The sequence below is a fragment of the Nuphar pumila genome, chromosome 2 (genome assembly GCF_984573655.1).
Source record: "Nuphar pumila chromosome 2, dmNupPumi1.hap1.1, whole genome shotgun sequence".
In the NCBI taxonomy this organism is placed as follows: domain Eukaryota; kingdom Viridiplantae; phylum Streptophyta; class Magnoliopsida; order Nymphaeales; family Nymphaeaceae; genus Nuphar; species Nuphar pumila.
The window spans coordinates 91,793,934-91,816,926 of NC_143250.1; the positions used below are offsets into that span (position 1 = coordinate 91,793,934).

At 38.6% G+C, this 22,993-nt stretch overlaps 2 protein-coding genes across 5 annotated transcripts; one reads left to right on the forward strand and one right to left on the reverse strand.

Annotated features, from left to right (window-relative positions):
• The first annotated feature begins 5,719 nt into the window (after positions 1-5,719).
• On the forward strand, positions 5,720-10,909 carry LOC149846097 (UDP-rhamnose/UDP-galactose transporter 6-like). 4 transcript variants are annotated; one of them, XM_089997846.1, is made up of 6 exons: positions 5,720-6,130; positions 6,392-6,705; positions 8,294-8,478; positions 8,603-8,803; positions 9,519-9,680; positions 10,220-10,909. In XM_089997846.1, the coding sequence occupies exons 2-6, from the start codon at positions 6,576-6,578 to the stop codon at positions 10,547-10,549; spliced, it is 1,008 nt and encodes a 335-aa protein (XP_089853972.1). In that variant the 5' UTR covers positions 5,720-6,130; positions 6,392-6,575; the 3' UTR covers positions 10,550-10,909. The 4 variants fall into 4 exon arrangements, with proteins under 4 accessions (XP_089853972.1, XP_089853974.1, XP_089853973.1 ...); XM_089997848.1 differs by having other exon boundaries at positions 8,294-8,442; XM_089997847.1 differs by having other exon boundaries at positions 5,720-6,035.
• A 2,530-nt stretch (positions 10,910-13,439) lies between these two features.
• LOC149846098 (reticulon-like protein B2) lies at positions 13,440-17,802 on the reverse strand. The gene is made up of 6 exons (XM_089996174.1): positions 17,715-17,802; positions 17,209-17,404; positions 16,484-16,664; positions 16,186-16,327; positions 16,000-16,069; positions 13,440-13,775 (listed from the first exon to the last, which is right to left on the reverse strand). The coding sequence occupies exons 2-6, from the start codon at positions 17,372-17,374 to the stop codon at positions 13,615-13,617; spliced, it is 720 nt and encodes a 239-aa protein (XP_089852300.1). The 5' UTR covers positions 17,375-17,404; positions 17,715-17,802; the 3' UTR covers positions 13,440-13,614.
• Positions 17,803-22,993: the final 5,191 nt, after the last annotated feature.

Sequence of the window (22,993 nt, forward strand, 5' to 3'; positions counted from 1 at the left end):
AGACTATGTCAGAATATTTCAGAAGCTTATGTTGGAGATACCTAACATGACAGAAGACGACATGCTCAACTGGTTCATTGTGGACTTCAGTCATGGGCACAGTCTGAAGTGAAAAGAAGCAACCCCCGTATTTTGGAAGACGCATATATGGCGATCGAGCGCTTAGTTGACACTCAGCACAAGCCTTTCACCCCATCAACCAAAGTCGGGAAGAAGCCTGACGATGAAGGCAAGAAAGATGAGCAGCGCAACAATAAAGGTGAGGCGTCGACACGCCATCAATCCGAAAAGAAACAGAACTTCATAAAGCATAACAACAACAACAAGGGTGCGGTTGTGACATGTTGGTTCTGTGGCGATAGACATATCGTCAAGCAATGCCCAAAGCGCCTCGTAAAGGACAACAGGCAAGCTAATGCTGCACAAGAAGAATGCAGCGATATTGAATGCAGTGACACTGAAGTGATGCAACCAAGGATGAGGGCCATGCGATCGATTAACGCGGCTAGAAGTTGTGCGGGTAAGAACATGCAGGTCAGTAAGAAACTTATGTACTTGGAAGTCATTATGAATTGAAAGTCTACTTTAGCAATGATAGACTCCGAGGCCACACACAACTTTGTCTCGCGGGAAGAGGCAAAACGGTTGGGCTTAAAGCCTGGGCCAAAGCAGAGGACCATCAAGACGGTAAACTCTGAGGCCAAACCCATCCTTGGCAAAGCAAGAGACGTGGCTATTCAAGTGGGGAGTTGGGTCGGCAAAGCCAACTTCTCTGTGGTGCTCCTGGACGATTTCAAGATGATTTTTGGTATGGAGTTTCTGCAAAGCCATAATGTTATGATGCTGCCAAAATTTAACACGTCAGACCTGTCCCACACAGTGCAGTGCCTTACATAGAAAGGCAAGTCTTCAGTGTTATCGGCAATGCAGCTGAAGAAGGGTATCAAGCATGGGGAGCGGACATTCTTAGTGGCAGTGCGCGCAAAAGAAGGGAAGGTAGAAGCAACAGTGTCACTGACCCTAGCCTCACTAATGGATGAGTTTCGAGGGGTGATGCCTTCGGAATTACCAAAGCGTCTTCCGCCAAGACGTGAGGTCAACCACAAGATTGAGTTGACCCCGAGAGCGAAGCCTCCCGCAATGGTTTCATACCGTATGGGGCCAGCTGAACTGAAGGAGCTGCGCAGGCAGCTAGACAAGATGTTAGACACAGACATTATTTGTCCATCAAAAGCCCCATTTGGTGTCCCAGTCCTTTTTCAGATGAAACATGATGGCTCCAAACAGTTATGTGTGAATTATCGTGCTTTGAACAAGGTCATGGTGAAGAACAAGTACCCATTGCCACTGATAGCGGACTTGTTCGATCAGCTAGACAGTGCCCGTATCTTTTCTAAACTAGATCTGTGATCGGGTTACTGGCATGTGAGGATTGCTGAAGGTGATGAGCTGAAGACAACTTGCTTCACCCGCTATGGTGCTTACGAATTCCTAGTAATGTCATTCGGGCTGACAAATACTCTAGCCACGTTTACGACTTTAATGAACCAGATCTTCTACCCTTAGACAAGTTTGTAGTAGTCTAACTGGATGATATCGTGATTTACAGCAGCAATATGGAGGAACATATTGGGTACTTGCGAACAGTGTTTCATGTGCAGAAGGAGAATAATCTCTGTGTCAAACGAGAGAAGTGTCTCTTCGGGCAGAAGGAGATCAGCTTCCTTGGCCACGTTGTGGGGTGTGGTGTGCTGTGTATGGATAGACAGAAGATAAGGGTCATTCAGGAATGAGTTCCATCAAGCAAAGTGTCAGAATTGCGATCATTCCTCGGTTTGACAAACTATTATCGACGTTTCATCAAAGGCTATTCCCTCATTGTTGCGCCCCTCACAGATTTGTTAAAGAAGAATCGGGTATGACTCTAGACATGAGCGTTTCAAGATGCCTTCGATGGCTTGAAGATAGCCTTAGCGAGGACGCCAGTGCTGCGACTGCCTGATCATTCGAGACCCTTTGAAGTTCACACGGATGCCTCAGACTTTGCCATTGACAGAGTTATTATGCAAGATGGTCATTTGATCGCATATGAGAGTCGCAAGCTGAAAGATGCAGAAAGGCGTTACACAGTGCATGAACGTGAGATGACTGCCATTGTGTATTGCCTTAGGACCTGGCGGCGCTACCTCTTGGGTGTTGAGTTCATCGTCAAGACGTACAATGTGGCCACGAGTTATTTTCAGACGCAGAAGAAGTTAACGCCTAAACAAGCTCGATGGCAGATGTTTTTTGCTGTGTTTGACTTTGCCTTGGAGTACAAGGTTGAAAAGACCAATGTTGTGGCAGATGCCCTGAGTCGTAGGGCTGAACTGGCAGTTGCGCGCGCGGAGCCTTCTAAAGTGCACTTGAAGGGCATATTGCTGAGCCGCATTCGCGAAGGTACACAGCAGGATCTGACTGCACAACACCTTGTTTCTCTGGCGCAGGCAGGGAAGACTCGGCGATTTTGGCTACAGAATGGCCTCCTCGTAACAAAAGGGGGATGCATCTTCGTGCCGCAGTGGGGAAGCCTTCGCCGATAACTACTTAAGGAGTGCCATGATACATTATAGGCCGGCCATCCTGGTCAGGAGCGGACCTTAGCACTTCTTGAGCGTGGCTACTATTGGCCGCAGATGAGAGACGACGTTTAGTTTAAGCACTGTGATGGGCTCAGCCAAACCTTAATTTTAGACTAAAAAAATCGAAAAGGGATAAAAATAACTATTTGCACCTAGGGCATCAAACCAATTATCATTGATCCAAATCAAATGTTCAGACAGCCTCATCTGATCTAAGCAGCCCAACTAGGTTTTTGCTATAAAATCTATTTTCTAGAAGATCTTTGGAATCGCAAATTATGAATTTGATCGATACATAGTATAAGATAAGGTTTACAAGAGGAAAAAGCCAATGGGATAGGGGTCCTAGCCTCGAAGTTTTATGCTGCCAGCACGACGACTATAGATATGGCAGACTGAGTTTCTTTGGGTTATAAATACAAAAAAAAGAAGAGGAAAAAGCCAATGCATATATCAACCGGGCAACACAAGTGAGATATTATATATATAGGAGTAATGTGTTCCTTAGGCCCTTTTTCGCTAGGCCCCTTCAAAAATTATAGTTTTAGGTATTTTTTCACACGTCTAACACCATAGATGTGATTTATAGGTTTTGTTTATTGAGAACCAGCTATTGGATCACCAAAATTTGACCTGTATATAGTTTTTTTTGGTGATTCAAATCAATGGCTATGAAGGTATCAATTTTTTCTGGCTCATAAAAACATGTATTTTTGTCAAAAAAATATGATCCAAGAGTCGATTCTTCCTAAACCGATCATGCTAAACACATCTAACGGTTCAAATCTATCATAAAACACTTAAAACCTATATGACAGAATGAAAAATGGGGCCTAATATGTTCAATTATATATATATATATATATAACCAAATATATTAGGCCCCCTTTTTTTTGTTAGGTCTTATAGTTTGAAGTGTTTTATGCCTGTTAGATGTGTTTATCATGCTTGATTTAGTGGGAATTGACTATTAGATGACTTTATAACCATTTATTTTTTTTTGTAGATTCCAACAACCCAAAAGCAAAACATATAGATGACATTGGTGTTACATGTGAGAAAAAAATACAATTACATTTTTTTTAATGGCCTAACCAGAAACAGGGTCTTAAGGAGTGCATTACTCTCATATATATATATATATATAAGTTTTGAGATGGCCAACATTAATTATTATTCTGGGAATGCAATGATATGAATGGATGGTAGTGATTTATTAAAACTTGAATAGATGCTAGTTGTACTCTTTTGGTAGTGGCGACCTCAAAGGTCTTACAACTGGAAACCTGTCAATGTATGATTGATGATGGGAGCTACGTTACAGGGACACGCCATTTTGGTGATGTGTTTCGGTGGACACAGATACCAAGACAAGTATACGATGAATATTTTAGTATTTTTAATGTTTTTTATTTCAATAAAAAATGTGTTTTAATGTTTAAAAACACCAAAAAATAGTTATTATTTATTAAAAAAATTAAAAATAAAGTGCATCTTCGTGTCTTATTCTTTAAAAAAAAAAAAAAACTTTCCCGCGTCAAGTGTACTAGTGCCCATGTGACATAAGATGGGAGGTTTCGTCTTGACCTATTAGAGAAGTCGTTCAGTGAAGACCATAATGATTCACCCCACAGCACAGGGGTCTTCGGACCCACTTCGACAGCAAAGGACGTGAATTTTGGACTCCAGTGCATCCACTATGCTTAGGGCCTACCTTAGACCCGCCCCGTTTTAAAAATCCAGAACAGCTTGTACCACTGAACCTAATTTCCATGCCTAATTTGGACCGAGTAAACGAAACCCATCAAAGAAAAGCAGGCAGTGTCGTGCCTAACACCGTTTGCTCGTGTCACCTAAAATGTGCTTAAAAAGTTGGACCTAACAAACCATCAACCCAGACTGTCATGCTCCTCCACCAGTTGTACCTTCGTCACAACATTCAGCGATCAGAGATAAATAAATAATTGTTTATATCCACAGAAACGGAATGTAGAAAAATAATTAAAAAAAAAAAAACTTTCTTCCTTGTTTGTTTTTTCTTGCATCCAACCCATTTCCAAACCCTAATCACAATGAATTTGAAAACTTAGAAAGATTACGATGCTGTCCCCTTTTCTGACTTTCCTAAAAGACGATCCGATGCCTTCATTGGTGCTCTTCCATCTCTTCTTTACTTGCTGCCCTCCAAAGTTGTTTCTGCCTTGTACTTCACTAACATGTTTGCTATTGCAGATTATCCAAACAAAAAAAAAAAAAATCAGCTAGGGTATGTATATAAATGAATTGAATGTCCTGAGCTTGGGATGTTTAAGCTCGCGCCGAGGTTGGGCTCAAGTTAGTGACGAGCAGGTCGAGTTGAGTCAGGGTCCCCACAAGCCAAGCTCAAGTTGGTTCATTGGTGTGAGACTGAAAACCAAGACCCTCGCTTGCGAGTTATACACCTCAATCACTTACCCTAGTGCTTCATTCCAATCGAAGTAGATGATATACGATCACAAGCCGAACCCAGCCAAGGCAAGCACCGTTTGCTAGTGCTCAACTTGATAATTCAAGCTCGTTGCTCGTTGCTCGTTGCATGGAGTATCCTCTATGAGCCCCAACAGGCAATGTTAACGTTCTCGCTTGATAAGAGTATTCCACTCGTTTCATTGATTGATATATTTTCTTAACTTGATAATTAATCAATAAGGTTTACTTGGGGAGGATCAGGTGCCATGTGATTACACATTTTTACCGTGCCGCCGTACCTTGCGCTGCTGCATGGTCGGCATACAGCGACCAGCTTACCAGCCACTCATCTTGGCATTTTTCGAGATGGGTGTGGAATGCTCTTCTCGCTGCATAAAAAATAAGCTCAATGGAGTTTCGCACTGTATGGTCAACGCGGCACCTCGTGGCGCGTGACCGAGACGTCCGAACCAAAAATGGTGGTTTCTTTCCGTCTTATAACCCAAAAATAAAAAAGGTCATGAGTGTTGCTTTCCAAGCTTCAGCCCATCGTACGATAGGTGCCACGTGGAAATTTCGAATACAATTTTTTTTTATAAATACAAATAAACGGACATTTCCCCCCAACGCCCTTGCCTCCTCTCTCTCTCTCTCTCTCAGAGGAAGCACGGCGGTCGTTTTTCGGATTTTCCGGCGGGAAATCTTCCTTTTACGGTCGATAACTCCCCCTTCCGTCGAGAGAGTTAACGACCATCTCCAGTCCATCTTGGCCGTCGATCCATTGCCGGAATTCTTCCTGGATTGCAAATCCGAGTCATCCGACCCATCGTTGACCGGTGAAGTCACCGGCAGTATCCGTTCGTTTTCAAATCTATAAGATGTCGCCGGATATCGATCGATAGGCGGACTCGGAGCTTGCAGTGTCGAAGTTTCCATTCCGAGATCCGCCGGGGAACGTACTCACCGGTAGTTCTTCGCTGCTGAAGTTTCCCTTTTCTAAAATATCTTTTCTCCCTTTTGTGCACGCCAGAGACTCCTGAATCTGGTCGCGTGATTTTTTGGTAATTTGAGAATTTGTGCTTGATATTTAACTTAAAACGACGGTAGTTCTAGAATTAGATCGTTAGTACCGTTCCAATACTCAGAAATCGCCGGAGTTTCCCTTTCTCCTTATTTTCTTTTATTTGTAAGGAGATCATCCGGGAAATCGCCTGCAGATTTCAAGAAAACTGGAAATAGTTTAAGGCCGATGGCTTGAGCTGGAGATTCGTAGTAATCGTTTTATTTTTCTGAGTATTCTTTTTTTGGGGGAACATACTCAGGAGATGCAGTCGGGATCCTGAAGACTTCGTGAAGTTTGAAGCTATTCGAGGGAGACAATTTTGGTTTCCCGCTACGGCTTAGAATTGCCTAGTGGGAGAGAATTTTTTCATGGGAGTGTCGAGAGTGGAATCGTGAAAAAGGAGAGGTCAAACCAAGGTTTTTTTTCTTTCTTTTCGGAAGGGAATGGCATCGCCGAGCAAGGCAGAGAAAAAGGCAGTATTAGATGTTGCGTCATGGATGTTCAACGTTGTTACCTCGGTTGGAATCATCATCGTCAACAAGGCCCTAATGGCCAACTATGGTTTCAGTTTCGGTAATTTCTCGACTATTCTCATCCGTTACCTGTTATTTCACTGCCTTGTGGAGCCTGATTTCGCTTCAAAACAAATGAAAAAGATCGAAAAAGCTTATGTTGGTTATTTGGTGGCAGCTCTTTATTCTGCTTTATTGTCTCAAAGGAAGAAAAAAAGAAAAAGGGGTTATGTTGCCTCATTGGTTAGTGGCTTTTATTCTGATTTGTCAATTCAAGGGAAAGAAAAAGGAAAAGCTTGTCTCGGTCATTAATTGGCACAAGTTATTTGACCAACAGTGGTTAATGCATTTGTATGCTCGCTGATACATCTTTTCCTGTTTATGAAATCATGGGTGATGGTGGTCCATTTTTCCGGGATTGCTTTGCTCTTTGCTTCAGCTGAAATAAAATTTATTAACCTGATCTGTTACTTAGATGTGTGTTTGGATCCAAATAATGTGACATCATAATTTGGCGGAAATAGTTAAAGGTCAAAATGTAATTTCACAGAAATGTTTACAATGCTTACCCAGTTTGTTTGCTTAGGCTAGTTTGTTTAATATTTTGTGCAAATAACTTGAAAATTTGATTCGTAGTTTAGCATTTTAGCAGCAAGTTGAACAAGCACAATTTTGACGTCAAAAGGTTACCTTTTCTTTTTTTATGTTTTTCCTGTAATTGTGTTTATATTGTATTGGTAGTAGGATACTCTATTCATATGGGCTTACCTAGGTAACACCCTCCTGTCATTGATTCATGTGGTGATTTACATATACTGGGGAACAAAGCCTTTTGTTCCTTGTGATAGCTTCACCTCCTGGGATTGGGTAAATTAACAAAAACACACTATAATTGCAGAGAAACATGCTGTGGAGAATTGAATCACGTCCATATCAGTTGTTTCATGACCAGCATTATGTGTCAGGATTCCATTTATCGTGTCCTTCTCCCATTAACTTCTTAAAATTCGATACCGTACAGCTATCATTGTATTAGTTTTTTAATCCAAATCTCCATATTTTAGGTCTTTGAGTATATAACAGCATTCAACTTGTCTTTGCATCGTGATCAGAAACCCATTCTTGAACATGCAAAGAATGTTTGGAAGCAAAATTGGTTTTGATAAGATACTTGAATTAAGTTTTGGACTTATTTGAGTTGAAGTTCATATCAATGCATTTTTTTCTAGTACTTTCCTCGGGTTTGTCCGAAAAAAAATCTTTTTGCTTGGCAGTAATTTCAGTAGTTTATTCTAGGTATCTTGGGCTGAATTGACTCTTTTTAATATTTTTTTTTCACTTTTTATTGTCAATTTTTCAGTACTTTAATACTTGAATTCTTTTAAGATTTTTCTGGATTTTTGTTTTGCCTTGCCTTCTCTTACTAGTAGATTCTCTTTTTCCACAATATTTTCTGTGGTGTCAAAGTCAGTTCTATTGTGTGCTGAATACTAGCATTATTAGGGCCCTATGAAGAGATTGTGTTTTTTAATTTCCACTTGTGATTAATGCAGTACTTTTATACATGATAATATTGTTCTACATGTCTCTATGGCTTTTCTGATGTAGCACTCATTTAATTTCTCTTTACATGCTATAAATTTCTGCAGCAACAACATTAACTGGCCTCCATTTTGCAACCACAACCCTGATGACTCTGGTCCTTAGATGGATGGGTTACATCCAAACCACTCATCTGCCACTGTCGGAGCTTCTCAAATTTGTTCTGTTTGCAAATTTTTCTATTGTCGGCATGAACGTGAGTCTCATGTGGAACTCTGTGGGGTTTTATCAGGTCATTACTTTCAACCTTAGCTTTTCTTAATAAATGATTGATTTCAACTTTAGATGTAACTCATGGAGTTATTTTCTGGTAATACATTGGTTTCTAATGATTGAATCTGTTATTGGGTTGCCAGATTGCCAAGCTGAGTATGATCCCAGTTTCTTGTTTGCTCGAAGTTGTCTTCGATAATATGCGATATTCGAGAGACACAAGGCTTAGTATACTTGTTGTTCTCTTAGGCGTTGGTGTCTGCACTGTCACTGATGTCAGTGTGAATACCAAGGGCTTCATTGCAGCTGCTATTGCTGTTTGGAGCACTTCCTTGCAACAATATGTAAGTGAATGAAGGATCTTATAGCCCTTGTGCATGTGATCAACTCAATTAATTTCTTGTTTTGTATCTTTAGCTTGGAAATTTTGTACGTGTCTGAACTCTATGTTTTGTATCGTGCTAGTGATGGCTTCATTGTCCAGCTTGATTGCCAACAAGCTGAAAGTTACATTGTTTTGATTATTTGTCTCTAAAATACAAAATACAAGGATGGTTTCTGGTCAGTAGATATTCAAATTTAATTTTCAGGGATGAAGACATCCGATCGTTGGTGATGTCTCAGGACTTTGAATTGCTACTTTTTGATGGCTATGAACCTTTATCTTGAAAAAACACCCAATCCATGTTAAAATAATTATATATAATTGAACCATGTTTCTTCAACTACTAACACTTGTGTGCAAATGCTGCTAGAATCGGAGTCTGTGGGTCCTTTTTGTGGATATGCTAAAATATGGACTTTATGTTGGATTTTGTTATGGCCTATTATTCAAGCATTTAGGAAAAATGACTCAAATCAGTTTCAATTTTATAAATTGTTTTCCGTCTCCATTTCTTTAAACACTTATACATGCTGTGAGAATGTTCATGATTTTCATAAACTTATGCAATTGACATGCATGTAAAAGTATGGTTTGCAACTAAGAATTATTTTTATTTTGTGGAAACAAGCATGTTGAGAAACATTGATAGTTCTTTCTTTTCATTTCTTTGGCAGTATGTGCATTTCTTGCAAAAAAAGTATTCACTTGGATCATTCAACCTATTGGGCCATACTGCCCCTGTTCAGGCTGCAACACTGCTGACCCTGGGGCCCTTTGTGGATTTCTGGTTGACAAGTAAAAGAGTTGATATGTATAACTTCAATGTCACCTCTATGGTAAGTACTTTATATGTGATAATTTCATGTATTCTTTAAGACAATTTCTGTTTAAGGACAAATTTATCTAATCGTGATGTAAGTAAACAAATGATGGATCGGAACAGGTAAAATTTTCAGGTGGTTTGTGGCCTTAAAAACCATAGAAATGAAAAGAAAAGGAGTATACAAAATGTCATAATATGGAATATTGAGGAAGCCTGTATTTCTTAGTTGAGAAGTTAATGTTATGAGCCCTTAAAAATATGTTGAAAAGATTGCAGTGGCATCTTGAATTCAAAACGTTATTGTGGCTGGTTTTCTTCAGGTTCTTTTATCATCACGTGATTCATGGTATATCAAGTAATTGTACCATACCTGATTTTCACATTTTGCTATATTGAAATACAAACTTGACTACTTTTGTAGCTACCATCCATTTGTGAGATGTTTATGAACTATTTACCATATTCAATGTCATGTGCTAACATGGTTGTTTTCTTTCTATTTTTATTATCTGTTTTTATTCCTGTGCTGACTCTGTTAATACTTTTGTGCAGTTCTTCATTGTTTTGTCCTGCACAATAGCAGTGGGCACCAACCTAAGCCAGTTTATCTGTATCGGAAGATTCACAGCTGTTTCCTTCCAAGTACTGGGCCACATGAAAACCATTTTCGTTTTATTCTTTGGCTTCTTGTTCTTTGGCAGAGAAGGTCTCAATCTGCATGTAGTTCTTGGCATGATCTTAGCAGTAGTTGGAATGATCTGGTACGGCAATGCATCTTCTAAGCCTGGAGGCAAAGAACGTTGGAGTTATCCTGTTCCTGCTGAGAAAACTCAGAAACCCCCTGGTTTGTCAGAACCAAGTGTTCTTGATGGAAAGGTTTAGCAGCCGAGGAGATGAGCTGTGCTTTATTTTTTGACATGTATGTGGGAGCATGCCAATTCCAGTTATCATTTTAACATCAATATCCATGGTATGATTGACATTCTTTCATCTTGTACGGTATGCTTTGCTCTCTTTCCTTCTCTGCTCTTATTGGAGGGTTGCAGATTAATCGATTCTGATTCCCAGAAAATTGCTGTCTGTGTTCGTTTACGAAGAAAGTTGTTTCCTTTTTTGATGTTGAGGATTAAACAGGCATAATTGTTAGTCGATTTGTTCCTTCTTGAATACTTTTCGAGACAAGGAAATTAAAACTCATGTATTCTCCTCTTGATTTATTGAATCACAGGTTATTTCTTGTTATTTATGTCTTCCTAACCTTGATAACCTTAAGTTTTTGTTAGTTATATTTTTTAGTATTGCATAAAGAATGTACGGCGAGTGGGACTCTGTATGTGTGTGTACGCACTCGTTTGCAGCTTTCTCTCTCATCAACATTTTTTTTAATATTTTTAATGTAAGATAGATTGGAGGGTAACGAGAAGGCTTTGTGCTGTCAATTATAAAAATCTGTCCAGCTTGGCCGTTCTCAAAGAACCGTCTGTTGGATCGACTTTCGGATCACACAGTTTCACAATCATAATCATGATATAAAACATGATATAAATCATAATATGCAGCAGAATACAAATCATGATTTTCACCATATCGAAACAGAGAGCATGCATGTAATCCAGACAAGCAAATAGACAAACAGATGCAAGGAACATAATAGAAACAACAAAGACATGTTTAGATTATGTAAAAGGCTAAGGCGTACGAATGTTTAGATTATGTAAAAGGCTAAGGCGTACGAAAGTACTTCCCTTAGAAAAGATTTGCCCCCACATACAGTGCAAACAGGGTCCGACGTCCTTCCCCTAGGATACAATAGCCCGAACCCGGCACGGCGGGCGGGCACGCGTGTGTGGTAGTCATCCCAACCTCTTGTTCTCAGGAACAAATGTAAGAGTTTACATGTGTCTCATAAAGCCCACAACAAACTCAAACACAATCAATATGGGACTATTCCACGTCATCAAAACCACTTTCTCTAAAACAGCTCAGTTTCATATTTGAATTCTCCCTTCCCTTCCTTCTTACACCTAACACCGTCAAACCTTTTCAGTTATTACATTTAATTGTTTGCATTTCCGTTTGTTTCAAAGATGTATTTGATCCCAAGATCGCTCATTTTATCATTGTCTTGTCAAATAAACTAATATTTATTTCTGTAACAGCAAGAAAATGAGTTATTTTGCCAGCGTAAGTCAAAAGGATAATGAAAATTTTACAAACACATGCCTAACTTTTGAGATAGTACGAATACACACTTAATTAGCAAAGCAATTCTAAAAAATTATGCGTATTTGTAATATCTCTAAAGTTGGCGCAGACGTTCAAAATTCATTAAGCAAGAATGACTGAATGTAACAAGGAAAAAATTAAGACAGCTTTTTGTACATGGTTGATAATTTCGGCAGCTTTCTGTAATTTACCCATCCAGGTGTTTGACAGTTTCTAGCTGTCTCTCTTTTTCTCTCTCTCTCTCAACATCTAAAACAAACTTGTGCCGAAAACTTGCACTAAACATTTCATAAAGAACCAATTAATTGTTCACGCTGGCTGCTTATGTAAGTGCCGTAGTGTTAACCTAATGATGTTATAAGTATGTCAGTTGAGGAAGGCACAAAGTTAAAGGTTCACAGAATCTTTGGGCAACTATATGATTGGCCAAGTGATTCCAAGCAAAGTGACGAATTTCAGGTCCTTTACAAAAACGTGAAAAAATGTAAATATATTGTGAACATTTGGGTGGCATTTGGATGCATCTATAGACAAAATGATTTCTATTTATTTATTTAAAACAACACCGTTATCACCCATTTATTTTTCTAGTATGTATTGTTTAAATTTTTACCATGATTTTCTCACAAGTTGTTTTACTTATTTTAATTAATCTGCCAAGACTTTCTCCGTAAACTCACAGGAATAATTTCCATTTTGACTTTGTAATCTTGTGTCACCATGTTTTCACAGTTCAAATGTTCTTCGCCCTGGGATGATGGCAAAATAATGTAGATGCATTGATATTTCGAATACTGATGATGACAAACTGGCACTCATGCCAACAGTGCCTTCTTTCATGGAAACAAAACAGCATTGAACAGAGTAGGGATCCCGTCCTTTTTTTTATGTAGGACGGGTTCAATCCTACCCGTCCAATCAATGACTAGGATTGGTCCACATTTTCATATAGATGTGGATTGATCGATGGAACCGGTCCTGTCAATGGGATTATTTCTGCATTGAACAGCCATACTATATACACTCGTGTAGATGGCAGAATGAATACACTCCTATAAGCATAGTGACAAATCTCATATCCCAAGAAATTGTCCTGAAGTTAAAAACAGTAATTTCTCGTGAGTTTTTCCTCAAAAACATAATACTTGTGTTTTTGTCAGCTATTTATCATGAAACATGGTTTTTATTTTAAATATTTTTCCTCATAAAATTTTACTTTTATTTTTTTAATTTAGTTTTTTATTGCCGAGATTTTACCAAAAAAATGCAAGGTTTTCAACAAATTTTTGCAAGTTTTTGGCTGCTGATGTTTTTCCATTTTTAACTTTTGGCATTATGCCTATACGCCCGTATAATTGTAGGTCTAACCGATGTCTATGGAGAAAAAGACATTCTAAATTATTTTTCTACTGATAGACATCTTCTTAATTGGACGATTGGAACCTACGTTCCCTTCATAAAAACATCTAACATCTAATGATTTTGCCAAAAGAAAAGGATGCCACAGCTCCAAAATTATGCAACACCAAAGAAATAATCTTGGATCTAACAAGATTACAAGCAGAACATGATACATTACTTTAATAACTTGAATTCCAATCATTTCAAACTCAAAACCCAAGCCCAAACAGGATAACCAGAAAGGTGGAGAGGGATGAAAATAAAGCAAACCACCAATTCTAAAAGAAACATAAAAAAATAAAAGAAACTTGTCAATGCTATTATTTATCTTTCAATGGAACTCTAGGTAGCTTCGTTAGAAACCTTTCATCCAAAACGCTGTACTGTTTCTTGATTTCAATCATTGCCTTGTCAGCAAAACAGTCAACGTGATCCCCATACCTCTCGTACAACGCTGGAACTGTATGCGACATGAAAAAAGCTGCACAGAAGATATAGCACATCATTTATAAGCAAAAAATATCTTTTAAAAGCACAAACATAAGAAAATTAATACAACTGGGATTTAGTGCAATATCACCAAACCTCATTCTAGAGGCGTCACAGGATCTTATGTGATTAGGTTAGCTTTTTCCCTTTTTCTTTTCTTTTTCTTTTCTTTTTCTTTTTCTTTTTTGAAAGGATTATGTTGGCTCAATTATCATAATAACAGATTCAGTCCCTAGGCTACGAAAATAAGGTATCTTCAAGCACAAGTGTTCCCTGCCCTCCAAGGGGAATGTCTAACTCTTCTTAGTGACTTGCACAAAAAACCTGGTAGTGACTATAATACGAGTTGCTTCCAAATTGCAGGTCTTGATTTGCACCATGAAGAAGAGCCCAGTGAATACACATCCCTAATGCTTTCTAATAGAAATAAACTCAAAGTTTTGATACTTTTTCCACTACACCAACCAACCTCCTTGTAGTCAACAAAATCTATGAATGTCTAGACTCTAGAACAACCTATAATGGGTGTATACTACAACATTCTTCTGTAGATGTTTTTTTTTCTTTAGATATCATTCTCGGGATAGGCAAAATACTACTGGATCATACAGTACTGACAAGAAATCTTCCCTCATAAGAAATTTCCCCTGAAAAAGGTATTGGCAAAAGAAAGCAAGAGTACAATTCATTTACAATCCGGAACCATTCTAGAGATTTATCCTTTACAATGCAATCTGAATAGTCTACTGATCTTGGCTAACATGGGTAAACTAAACATTTTAGTAGGAACAAGCCTATATAAAAACCAGGTAAATTTGAAAATACAGAATTTGAATCTAAAGACCATCATGTTCAATTTTCCCCTTAACATGACTGTTCAGAATACAAGCATTTCTCTAGATGACTAAGCAATGATCTTGTCCTCCCTACTTAAATCATCAGCTAAACTTTTGCAAAAGAACCATTCCTTTTGTTAGCATCCTTTTCACATACTGGTCATTAACCTTGTAAATATCTTGATGGTATGATCTCTAATTGTGAATACAATGTATCAATTTTCTTTTGAATAGATGTACATGTTCAATGTTTTCCAACAACTTGAAGATAGGAGGCTGACTATCGAATCTCTGCCCATAGCTTTTTCTTTCAATTGAGAATAGAAACCTCAATTTTCCCACCAAATCTAATCTGGGCACTCTTCATCTTCCAAGAGTGAACAACCTTTTTTTCCATACCAAAGAGGTCATAGGACATAACAAAAGGATGCTTGGCCGATTCATCTGCTGGTTTTAACACAAAAGGAAAGCTGTAACGGTAATTGCCTGCCAACATTTCCGTCTTCAAGATGAAAATATCAGAAAGATAAGCACAACCCTGCTCATGATAGGCATGTGCAGGATGCTTTGCTTGCAGAAAGATCCAGCCGATCAGCATTTACAAAATGTTTTACACAGAAAATTCCAACAAATCAGCATATGAACAGTTCACAGTATTCTCAGAATGCACCATGTAATGGACTGAAAAAAAGTTCTGCCAAATCTTACAATGGAAAATCAAGTGCACTTAAGGATGGGCACAAATAATAAGGGCATAAGCATACCAAGTTCCTAAAGCTTTCTGTTTAAAAAATATATAGGCCCTTGCATCTGCTATTCTGCTTTACACTCTCACTTCTCATCCAAGCTGACCATCAAATTGGCTCTGATGCAGCCAGTGCCTGGGATAAGTCCATGCAATCTTCCCCAGCTTATTAATCATTTGATATGCTTATAGAGAAGTAAGCTTAAGTTTCAAAACTTATGCCTACGCTTGGGCAAACTTTATATATATATATATATATATATATATATATATATATATATATAGAGAGAGAGAGAGAGAGAGAGAGAGAGAGAGAGAGAGAGAGAGTGAGAGTTTTGAGATTTCCCACAACTACATCAATTCTATTCTTGCGTAAACTTGGTCAACAACCAAGTCATAATGACAATGCCCTGTAACATCTTCTATACATGAGAAGCAACAAAATTTATTCAGAGATAATCCTATACAACACTTCCAACTTTGGTCCTAAACAGAAGTAATAGGAGTAAATCAAATCCATAGAAAGAAAATGCATAAAAAACCAACTAAGAAATAGAAAAGAGCATAATAAAAAGAGAACAGGAAAATCAACAAAAAAAAGGGCACAGAAGAAAAGAGAGGAGTTATTAACAGACCTATGTAGAATAGGGTTAAGAAACTGCAACAACTGCCTACGAGAGAAAGAATCCACAGTCCAGCACCCACCTTAACAGAAGTTTCATTAGACAAAGGCAGCAGCATAATTCTATCATTAACACAGGGAGAAGGTTTCATTCAATATTGAATTACAAAAAAGGAAAAAATCGTAACAAGAAGTATACCATGAGAAATTTCTTCAGGTTTCTTCCGAATGCCGCCTCCCTAAAGTTAGCAATGCTTCTATTTATTTCAGCTGTCAAATACACAGCTCCACTCACAAACACATCTTCCTCAAACTGAATCACAGGAAATCTTGGTGGAGACCTGAATCCAGAACAGAAAACAGAAGTATGAGCCTAAGAAAAACTGAGTAACTCTAAATTATATGTAAACACAATCCAGCATGCTACTTGATAATTCCGGGACTTGGCGTCATGCACTTAAACCATATAAAGGAATAAACCGGCAGAATAAACTTACTTGCGTATGAAGGAAGGTACGTTGGACCAGAGGAACAGCATAGCCAATGACAACATAAGAGAGTGGCAGACCAAAGTAAGCAAATGATAGCCCAACCATTCAAGCAGAATCCAGATGACGGTAACTCCTGCAAGCACGCTTGCAGAGATGCGCTTGTTTCTCCAGAGCAGAATATCAGCAGCTAGAAAACCAAATAAAAAGATCAAAGCTCACTCCACATGGAGGACAGACAAGACCTAGCATAGTTCTTTCTTCCACTGCATGTAAATAATAAATTCTTTGGGAAAAAAAAGGATTGTCCATCAGTCTGCTGCACGCTAGTAAGTATTAGTAAGAGGTGCCTAAAAACCACAATTAAAAAACCAATTGTTCAAATTTATGGATTTAAAAGAGATTAAAAAACAAGAAACACATGGGTAAGTTCACAACACACCTATGAGGATGATTGAGAAAAACTACATTATTAAAAAAAAAAATCTTAGTGTTGGATAGAGCAACCCATCTACAAATGATTAATGACTTCTCTTCGCTTCTGCAATCATACGATGCATACAGCAACTAGACCGATTGCAGTCCCAGGTCCCAAGTACAGAGGTCCATTGAAATAAAAAAAAGAAGTAATAAAAGGCAAAATTCCAGCAAACACAGTAGGAAAAAATAAACAAAAATTATGAGTAAACTAGAACAGAGTAAAAATTAAGTAAAAAAATCGGATCATTCCTTACGTTTTCCTCCACCCAAGAGGGCGTGAACGAGATTATTCTTGCTGCCCAAAACACTCGACGGTCTCTCGCTATCGGAATCCGATGACGATGAAAAATCTTCCTCGATCTTATCCTTCAACTTGTGGAATATCGACTCCGAGTTCGAATCTTCCGTTGTGCCCGCCATTTCTCCTCCCTTAGAAAAAAATCCGGGAAACTAGGGAAAAAAAGAGAAGAAAAATCAACACATATTCTGCAATCTTCATGAATCACGATGAACGCGCAGAACCCAAAGTTTTGAAAATAATGATGGTATCTATAATTTCGTCAAAGAAAGCGAAAAGTGCGCCATTACTCGGAATTTTCACCTAAATAACACCAACAAATTTGATTAAATCATTTTTTTTCAAAGAGAGCACGATAATTTCCACTTGGGTTTCCAAGAGAATGCTGGATGGCATTAAAATCATTCACTATAAAATTTAACAAATAGCAGGAAATTAATTACGAGGGCTGGAAAATTTTACTTGAGAGATGTCTTCTCCCTTGAAACGTCTCGAGAGAGAGAGAGAGAGAGAGAGAGAGAGAGAGAGAGAACCAAAACGCAATTATATCTCCGGATATTCTAATCCGACGGCCTACACCTCTCAAGTGAATTTTTTAAAAATCCGTCTTTGAGGAAATGCTCCCAAGTAAGCCGAGTATCGGCCCTACATGGACCCATCACTGAAACCCAAACGGTGAAAGCGCGTGTCCAACGAATACCATTTAATTGTCATGTTCCTGTGGTGTTTCACTCTTTCTAGAGCAATGGTGTTCGGAGAAAAAAAAAAACGAATACTTGAGACAAAAACTCAACTTGTTCAGAACATCTCTATGCCCGGCTAGCAATGTCCAGTCATGACTGTTCGATACAAGTCTTATTGGCATAATAAAAACGAGCCCTTAGAATTAGACCATGCATGTTTTTAAACCCTTTTGGAAGCTCGCTCCACAATGGCGAGACTATAAGCTTCATTCACACTTTCACAACTGTGCGAAAAAACTTAAATGAAAGGCATGCTTCTCTATACTCAACGAGCTTCCTTGATATTGTAAATATTTTTCTCACAATGAAAACCTTGAATCTTCCTTTCGGAGATTTTTTTTTTGTTATTATTATTTTTTTTTTAAATTTACTTACAATTCATTTTTAAGCAAAGAACACAGCGTTAGCTGAATTCTTATTAGATACTATGTTTTAAACACCTAGGCATTTCTTAAACACTCACTTCTCACTTTGTGCTTCAAACATCCTCTTCCTTATAGATGGTCACTTCCTCACTTCGTGTGGCCATGCTTTGGACAATCATGAACACACCATTGGCCGCAGCAAAAGACGCATTGTTAGTGATCATCAATACACACACCAAATATCAACCGGGGTCCATCAACACAAAACAAGGTCATGAACTGAGTTTTGCATCTTACATGTTTCTCCAACTAAAGATCCAAAAATGAAGAACGTTAAAAGCCCACAAAACCTTTTTTTTTTTTTTGGAAGATGAAAAGATAACAAAACTCGGATGAATCAGCCAAGTCTAAGGAAAGTTCGTGTCCGTGTCATGGGGTCTGGACTACCACCATGCCCACTGTTTTGGAAACTGCGGTTTGGTAGCCCAAAATTGTCAGCCATCATTTATATCCAATTACCTAAACTAAGAATGGCAGGCTGAGCCAGCGCGACCAGATCTCTCCTTCGTGCAAGTCGCTTTGATCAAATCTGACCCTGTAGATGTGCTGTATAAGAATTTTTTGGTGATTGAAACTCAATAGATATAAACATGTCAAACTTTGTTAATTAAAAAAAATGTTTTTAATAAAAAATGTAATCCAAGGGTAGATTCATATCAAAATGACCAATGTAGCCAGATTTTGATCAAAACAACTTTCATCAATGAGACCCCAGATGTGGGTGTGATGATGGGGATGAGTGGACTGAGTTCAATCGACAAGGACATCCCTGTCATGCCAAGCTGTAGAAATCAACACCATTCATCAAATATATTAGTCCAAGTTGCCATTAAATATTTGAAAAGCAAGCTACTAGCCCTCCCCCCACCACCACCCTCTCTCTCTCTCTCTCTCTCTCTCTCTCTCTCTCTAACGTAGTTTCATCACTTATCCCATACCACGTTGTTTTCAATTTAGAAAGGAAAAAGAAGATGACAGAATAGACTATGCCCCGTACGCGTAGCAGTGGGGAATACTTTGTTTCTTCTTTTTTGCCCATTATCATTTCTCATCAGCCTCTCTGGCCAAAGGGAACAAAACCAATGTTATCGGAGCGTATCGGGCGATAGTATAGGCAGAAAATCGATACGCTTCAACCCTGAATCGGTTATTTTTTAATAAATATAAAAATGCAAAAAAATAATTTCTTTAACATCATTTTAATGGTTTTAACACCTGTCACGTTATGATTGACACATAATATTTTTTATTTTTTATTTTTGGCCAAACGAATTCATTTGAGTATCGGTATAGGTCTATACAGCTGAATCGGTGGCCAAACGATTCAGGGCCGATACCAATACCGACAACATTGAACAAAACAGCTCATTTACGGGATTGCAGCTCCCCTTTCTATAAGATTTTTTTTCTATCTTCATTGGAAACAACATATACGGATGAAGAAAGATGCTTGGTTAGTAGTTGTGTCACGACGTGTAGAGATCATGTGATGATGCTCCACTGTTGAAACATCTCCAGGAAAAGCGCACCCGCAGGCAAACATGTTCAAACCAAAACAGATTGGCCTTTTCATAAGAGATGACCAACAAGAACTTCGGTTTATGGTCCACACGAGGATAACTCAACAGTCGAACACACTTTGCATAGAGGTCGTCCACCCGGTGAACCAGGGCTGATCCGATCTAGGCCACTTGAGTAGCTCGGGAGCACTTCCAAGTTCCATTCTGAAAAGATTTTCTACAAGTCATGCCACAACATCTGAAATACTGGAGCAGCAATTTCCATTGAGGGGAGATAAGCAAGAGTACATCCAGATTCCCAAACACCCACCTTAGTCAAGGTCAGATATCGAAAAGTGCAGAGAGGCGTATAAACACACACACAGAGAGAGAATCCGACCACCAAAGACCGATAATAGAAAGAAAATACAAGAACACTAGAAAGAGATTTCCGACGCACCCACACTCTCCAAGAGAGGTCATGCAATATTAAGGGCAAACTACAACAATAAGATATGCCTGGACTGCAAACATCTGAATGTAAGGATCAAAGGTCTCGCAATAGCAAGCATCACGTTACTGTTTTTTGTTTTGTTTTCTTGGCAGGATAGCTCTTGGGTGGGTAAACCTTGTAACTGATCTGGAAGAATAAACCTCCCAACTAGCCAATTAGAGATCTTGGCAAACAAGCTCTTTCCAGTGCTAAAAAACAAGGTCCATAACTCAAAGGATCAAAAGCATAAAGAGTATTCCACATAGAAAGGAACATGCTCGTGAGGGATAGAAGAACCCATTCTTACAAAAGTTTAGGCCAACCAACCATGATAATTGGCTCCAACGAACATAACGAGGGAGCCTTATTCCCCCCAGCTCAATCATTGAAAATATATAAATAAATAAATAAAAACATCATAATTGGTACTAAGTAACAAAAGGCAATATCGCAGGCATGTGCTGATCTTCAAAAGACCCAAATAATGGATAATAAAAAGGACCCAAAGTCAATCACCAACACAGGAAGAGTAGGTAATCATGTTCTGATATGAAATGATATGAGGGAAACCAACATGGAATATGTAGAATGTGCCCTGAGCACAAATTTCTCCCGCCACTAGTAAATGTGTGACATCCTATAATGCGGCCCTGAACACAAATTTCTCCAGCCACTAGTAAATGTGACAATTTTTCCAAATGCCGCCACCAGTTTTTTGTCAATTTCCAACATATTCCTAGCATTACTCAGATTGCAAGCCAACAATGTTGGCTTGATTTAAAAAAGAAACCAGACACCATGTCAACTACTCTTTTATCTCTCACTGATGGGTTAATCCAGGGCCAATTCCTTTGGATTACATTAGAAATGTTCATTCAACTTGTCAGACTGAAATCTGGTGCTGGTACAGCAAAAAAGTTCCAAGACTGTTTTGACAGGGAAGCAGATAATTTAGCTTGAATCTGGGTGTCCAAGGAACATGATTGTCACTAAAAGTATGTCAGGTAGTGAAAATTTTAAACTTAGTCCACTTCCCACATTGATCGAAGAAAAGACACGGATAGAGCTATAGATGGTTTCTCCTAAGAAATAGCAACTTTACAGCTCCAAAAATATCGTCAGATTAGCTTGAAGAGCATTGCTAACCTTAACGAAAGGGCTTGACATTGGATTAGCCAAGGACATGGAATATTTTATAAATACTAATCCTCGACTCTTAGTTTTCACTTTTCAGTACTTTACATTCTCGTGCACACATATATGCAATACCTTTGTGCAAGTGAACCACATACAAATTACTGAAGCCTATCAACATGTATCGACAAAGAATTTCAGCAATAAGACACAATCTAGGACACAACAAACGCCAGAATTGTGATTATGTTTAACCCTACAAAATGCTTCAACAGATCATCAAGTTATAATGAGCTCCCATTATATGCATTCTACAGATGGACACCCAATAGCACATGAAGCTATAAATGTATTTCCCTGTTAATAAGGCACGCACTGACTATACACAATAATCACAGATAGGAAACAAGGTGCAAGCACAAGAATTTTTTAAAAGCTCAGGATAAAATAAGTCACACTAATCTGGCTTTCAATGATTTACATGTTTCTTAAGTCCACATCCATTTTACTCAGATTTTGGTATCATAGAAATGCACTATTGCTTCTACATCCTCCAACAAGGACGTCCGTGGCAAGACCTACAAGATCTGGCATTCTATGTTTACTATTTATAAACAATTTTAGTGTGAAGTTATGTGCTCCCCTGGAGATATTCTCGGAACCACCTGTGTATCGAGGTTAGTGGGATAATGCAGCTTTTTGCTTTATCACATATATCTGGATAAGTGGATACGCCCCAAGACCCCATTAGTACAAAGAGTTGTTCCAAGTTCTTCCTCTTCAGTGGACGAGACAAAATAATCTGACGGCAGACCAGCTACAATCGCATTGCACACTTTGAGTGTGCCGCTGCAACTGGCTGCCCTCCATCTGCTGTCGTGCCCTACAACTGAGAGGCTGTCAGCTAAAGATGGAGGGCCATCAGGTGCATCGGTACAACCAAAGTGATTGCACCTGATCCTTTCTCAAATAATTGTGTACTAAAAAAACACGCAAACATAACAAGCAAAAGAAGTGCACCTGCGGCACCAAAATTTTCTAATTCAAAACGTGCAAGAATGCACCCCTCAGAGAAAAGAAACATCAAATGAGAATTGACCATTTGGATTATCAAATATGATCCTGAACAGGCTACAAGATTATTTAGATACAAATGCTTCAAATCAGTAATGGATAGTCTAATAGGATTCAGATACGGATGCTTCAAATTAGTAATCGACAATCTACAAAGAACCATTTCAACATCGAATCAAGATTATCAATGTAAAGGAAAGGTGCGAGCATTAGCATCGACCTGTTTAACGATCCCTGCACGACTTCTGCACCACACAACGCTGATTCAAGTGATTTACAAATCCCACATTTCAGGACTTCCCCTCCACAGGCCCCACCCAAAAGAAGCAACAAGAAAGACGAAGAAAACCACAGTTCAAAACTCCAGTTTTCG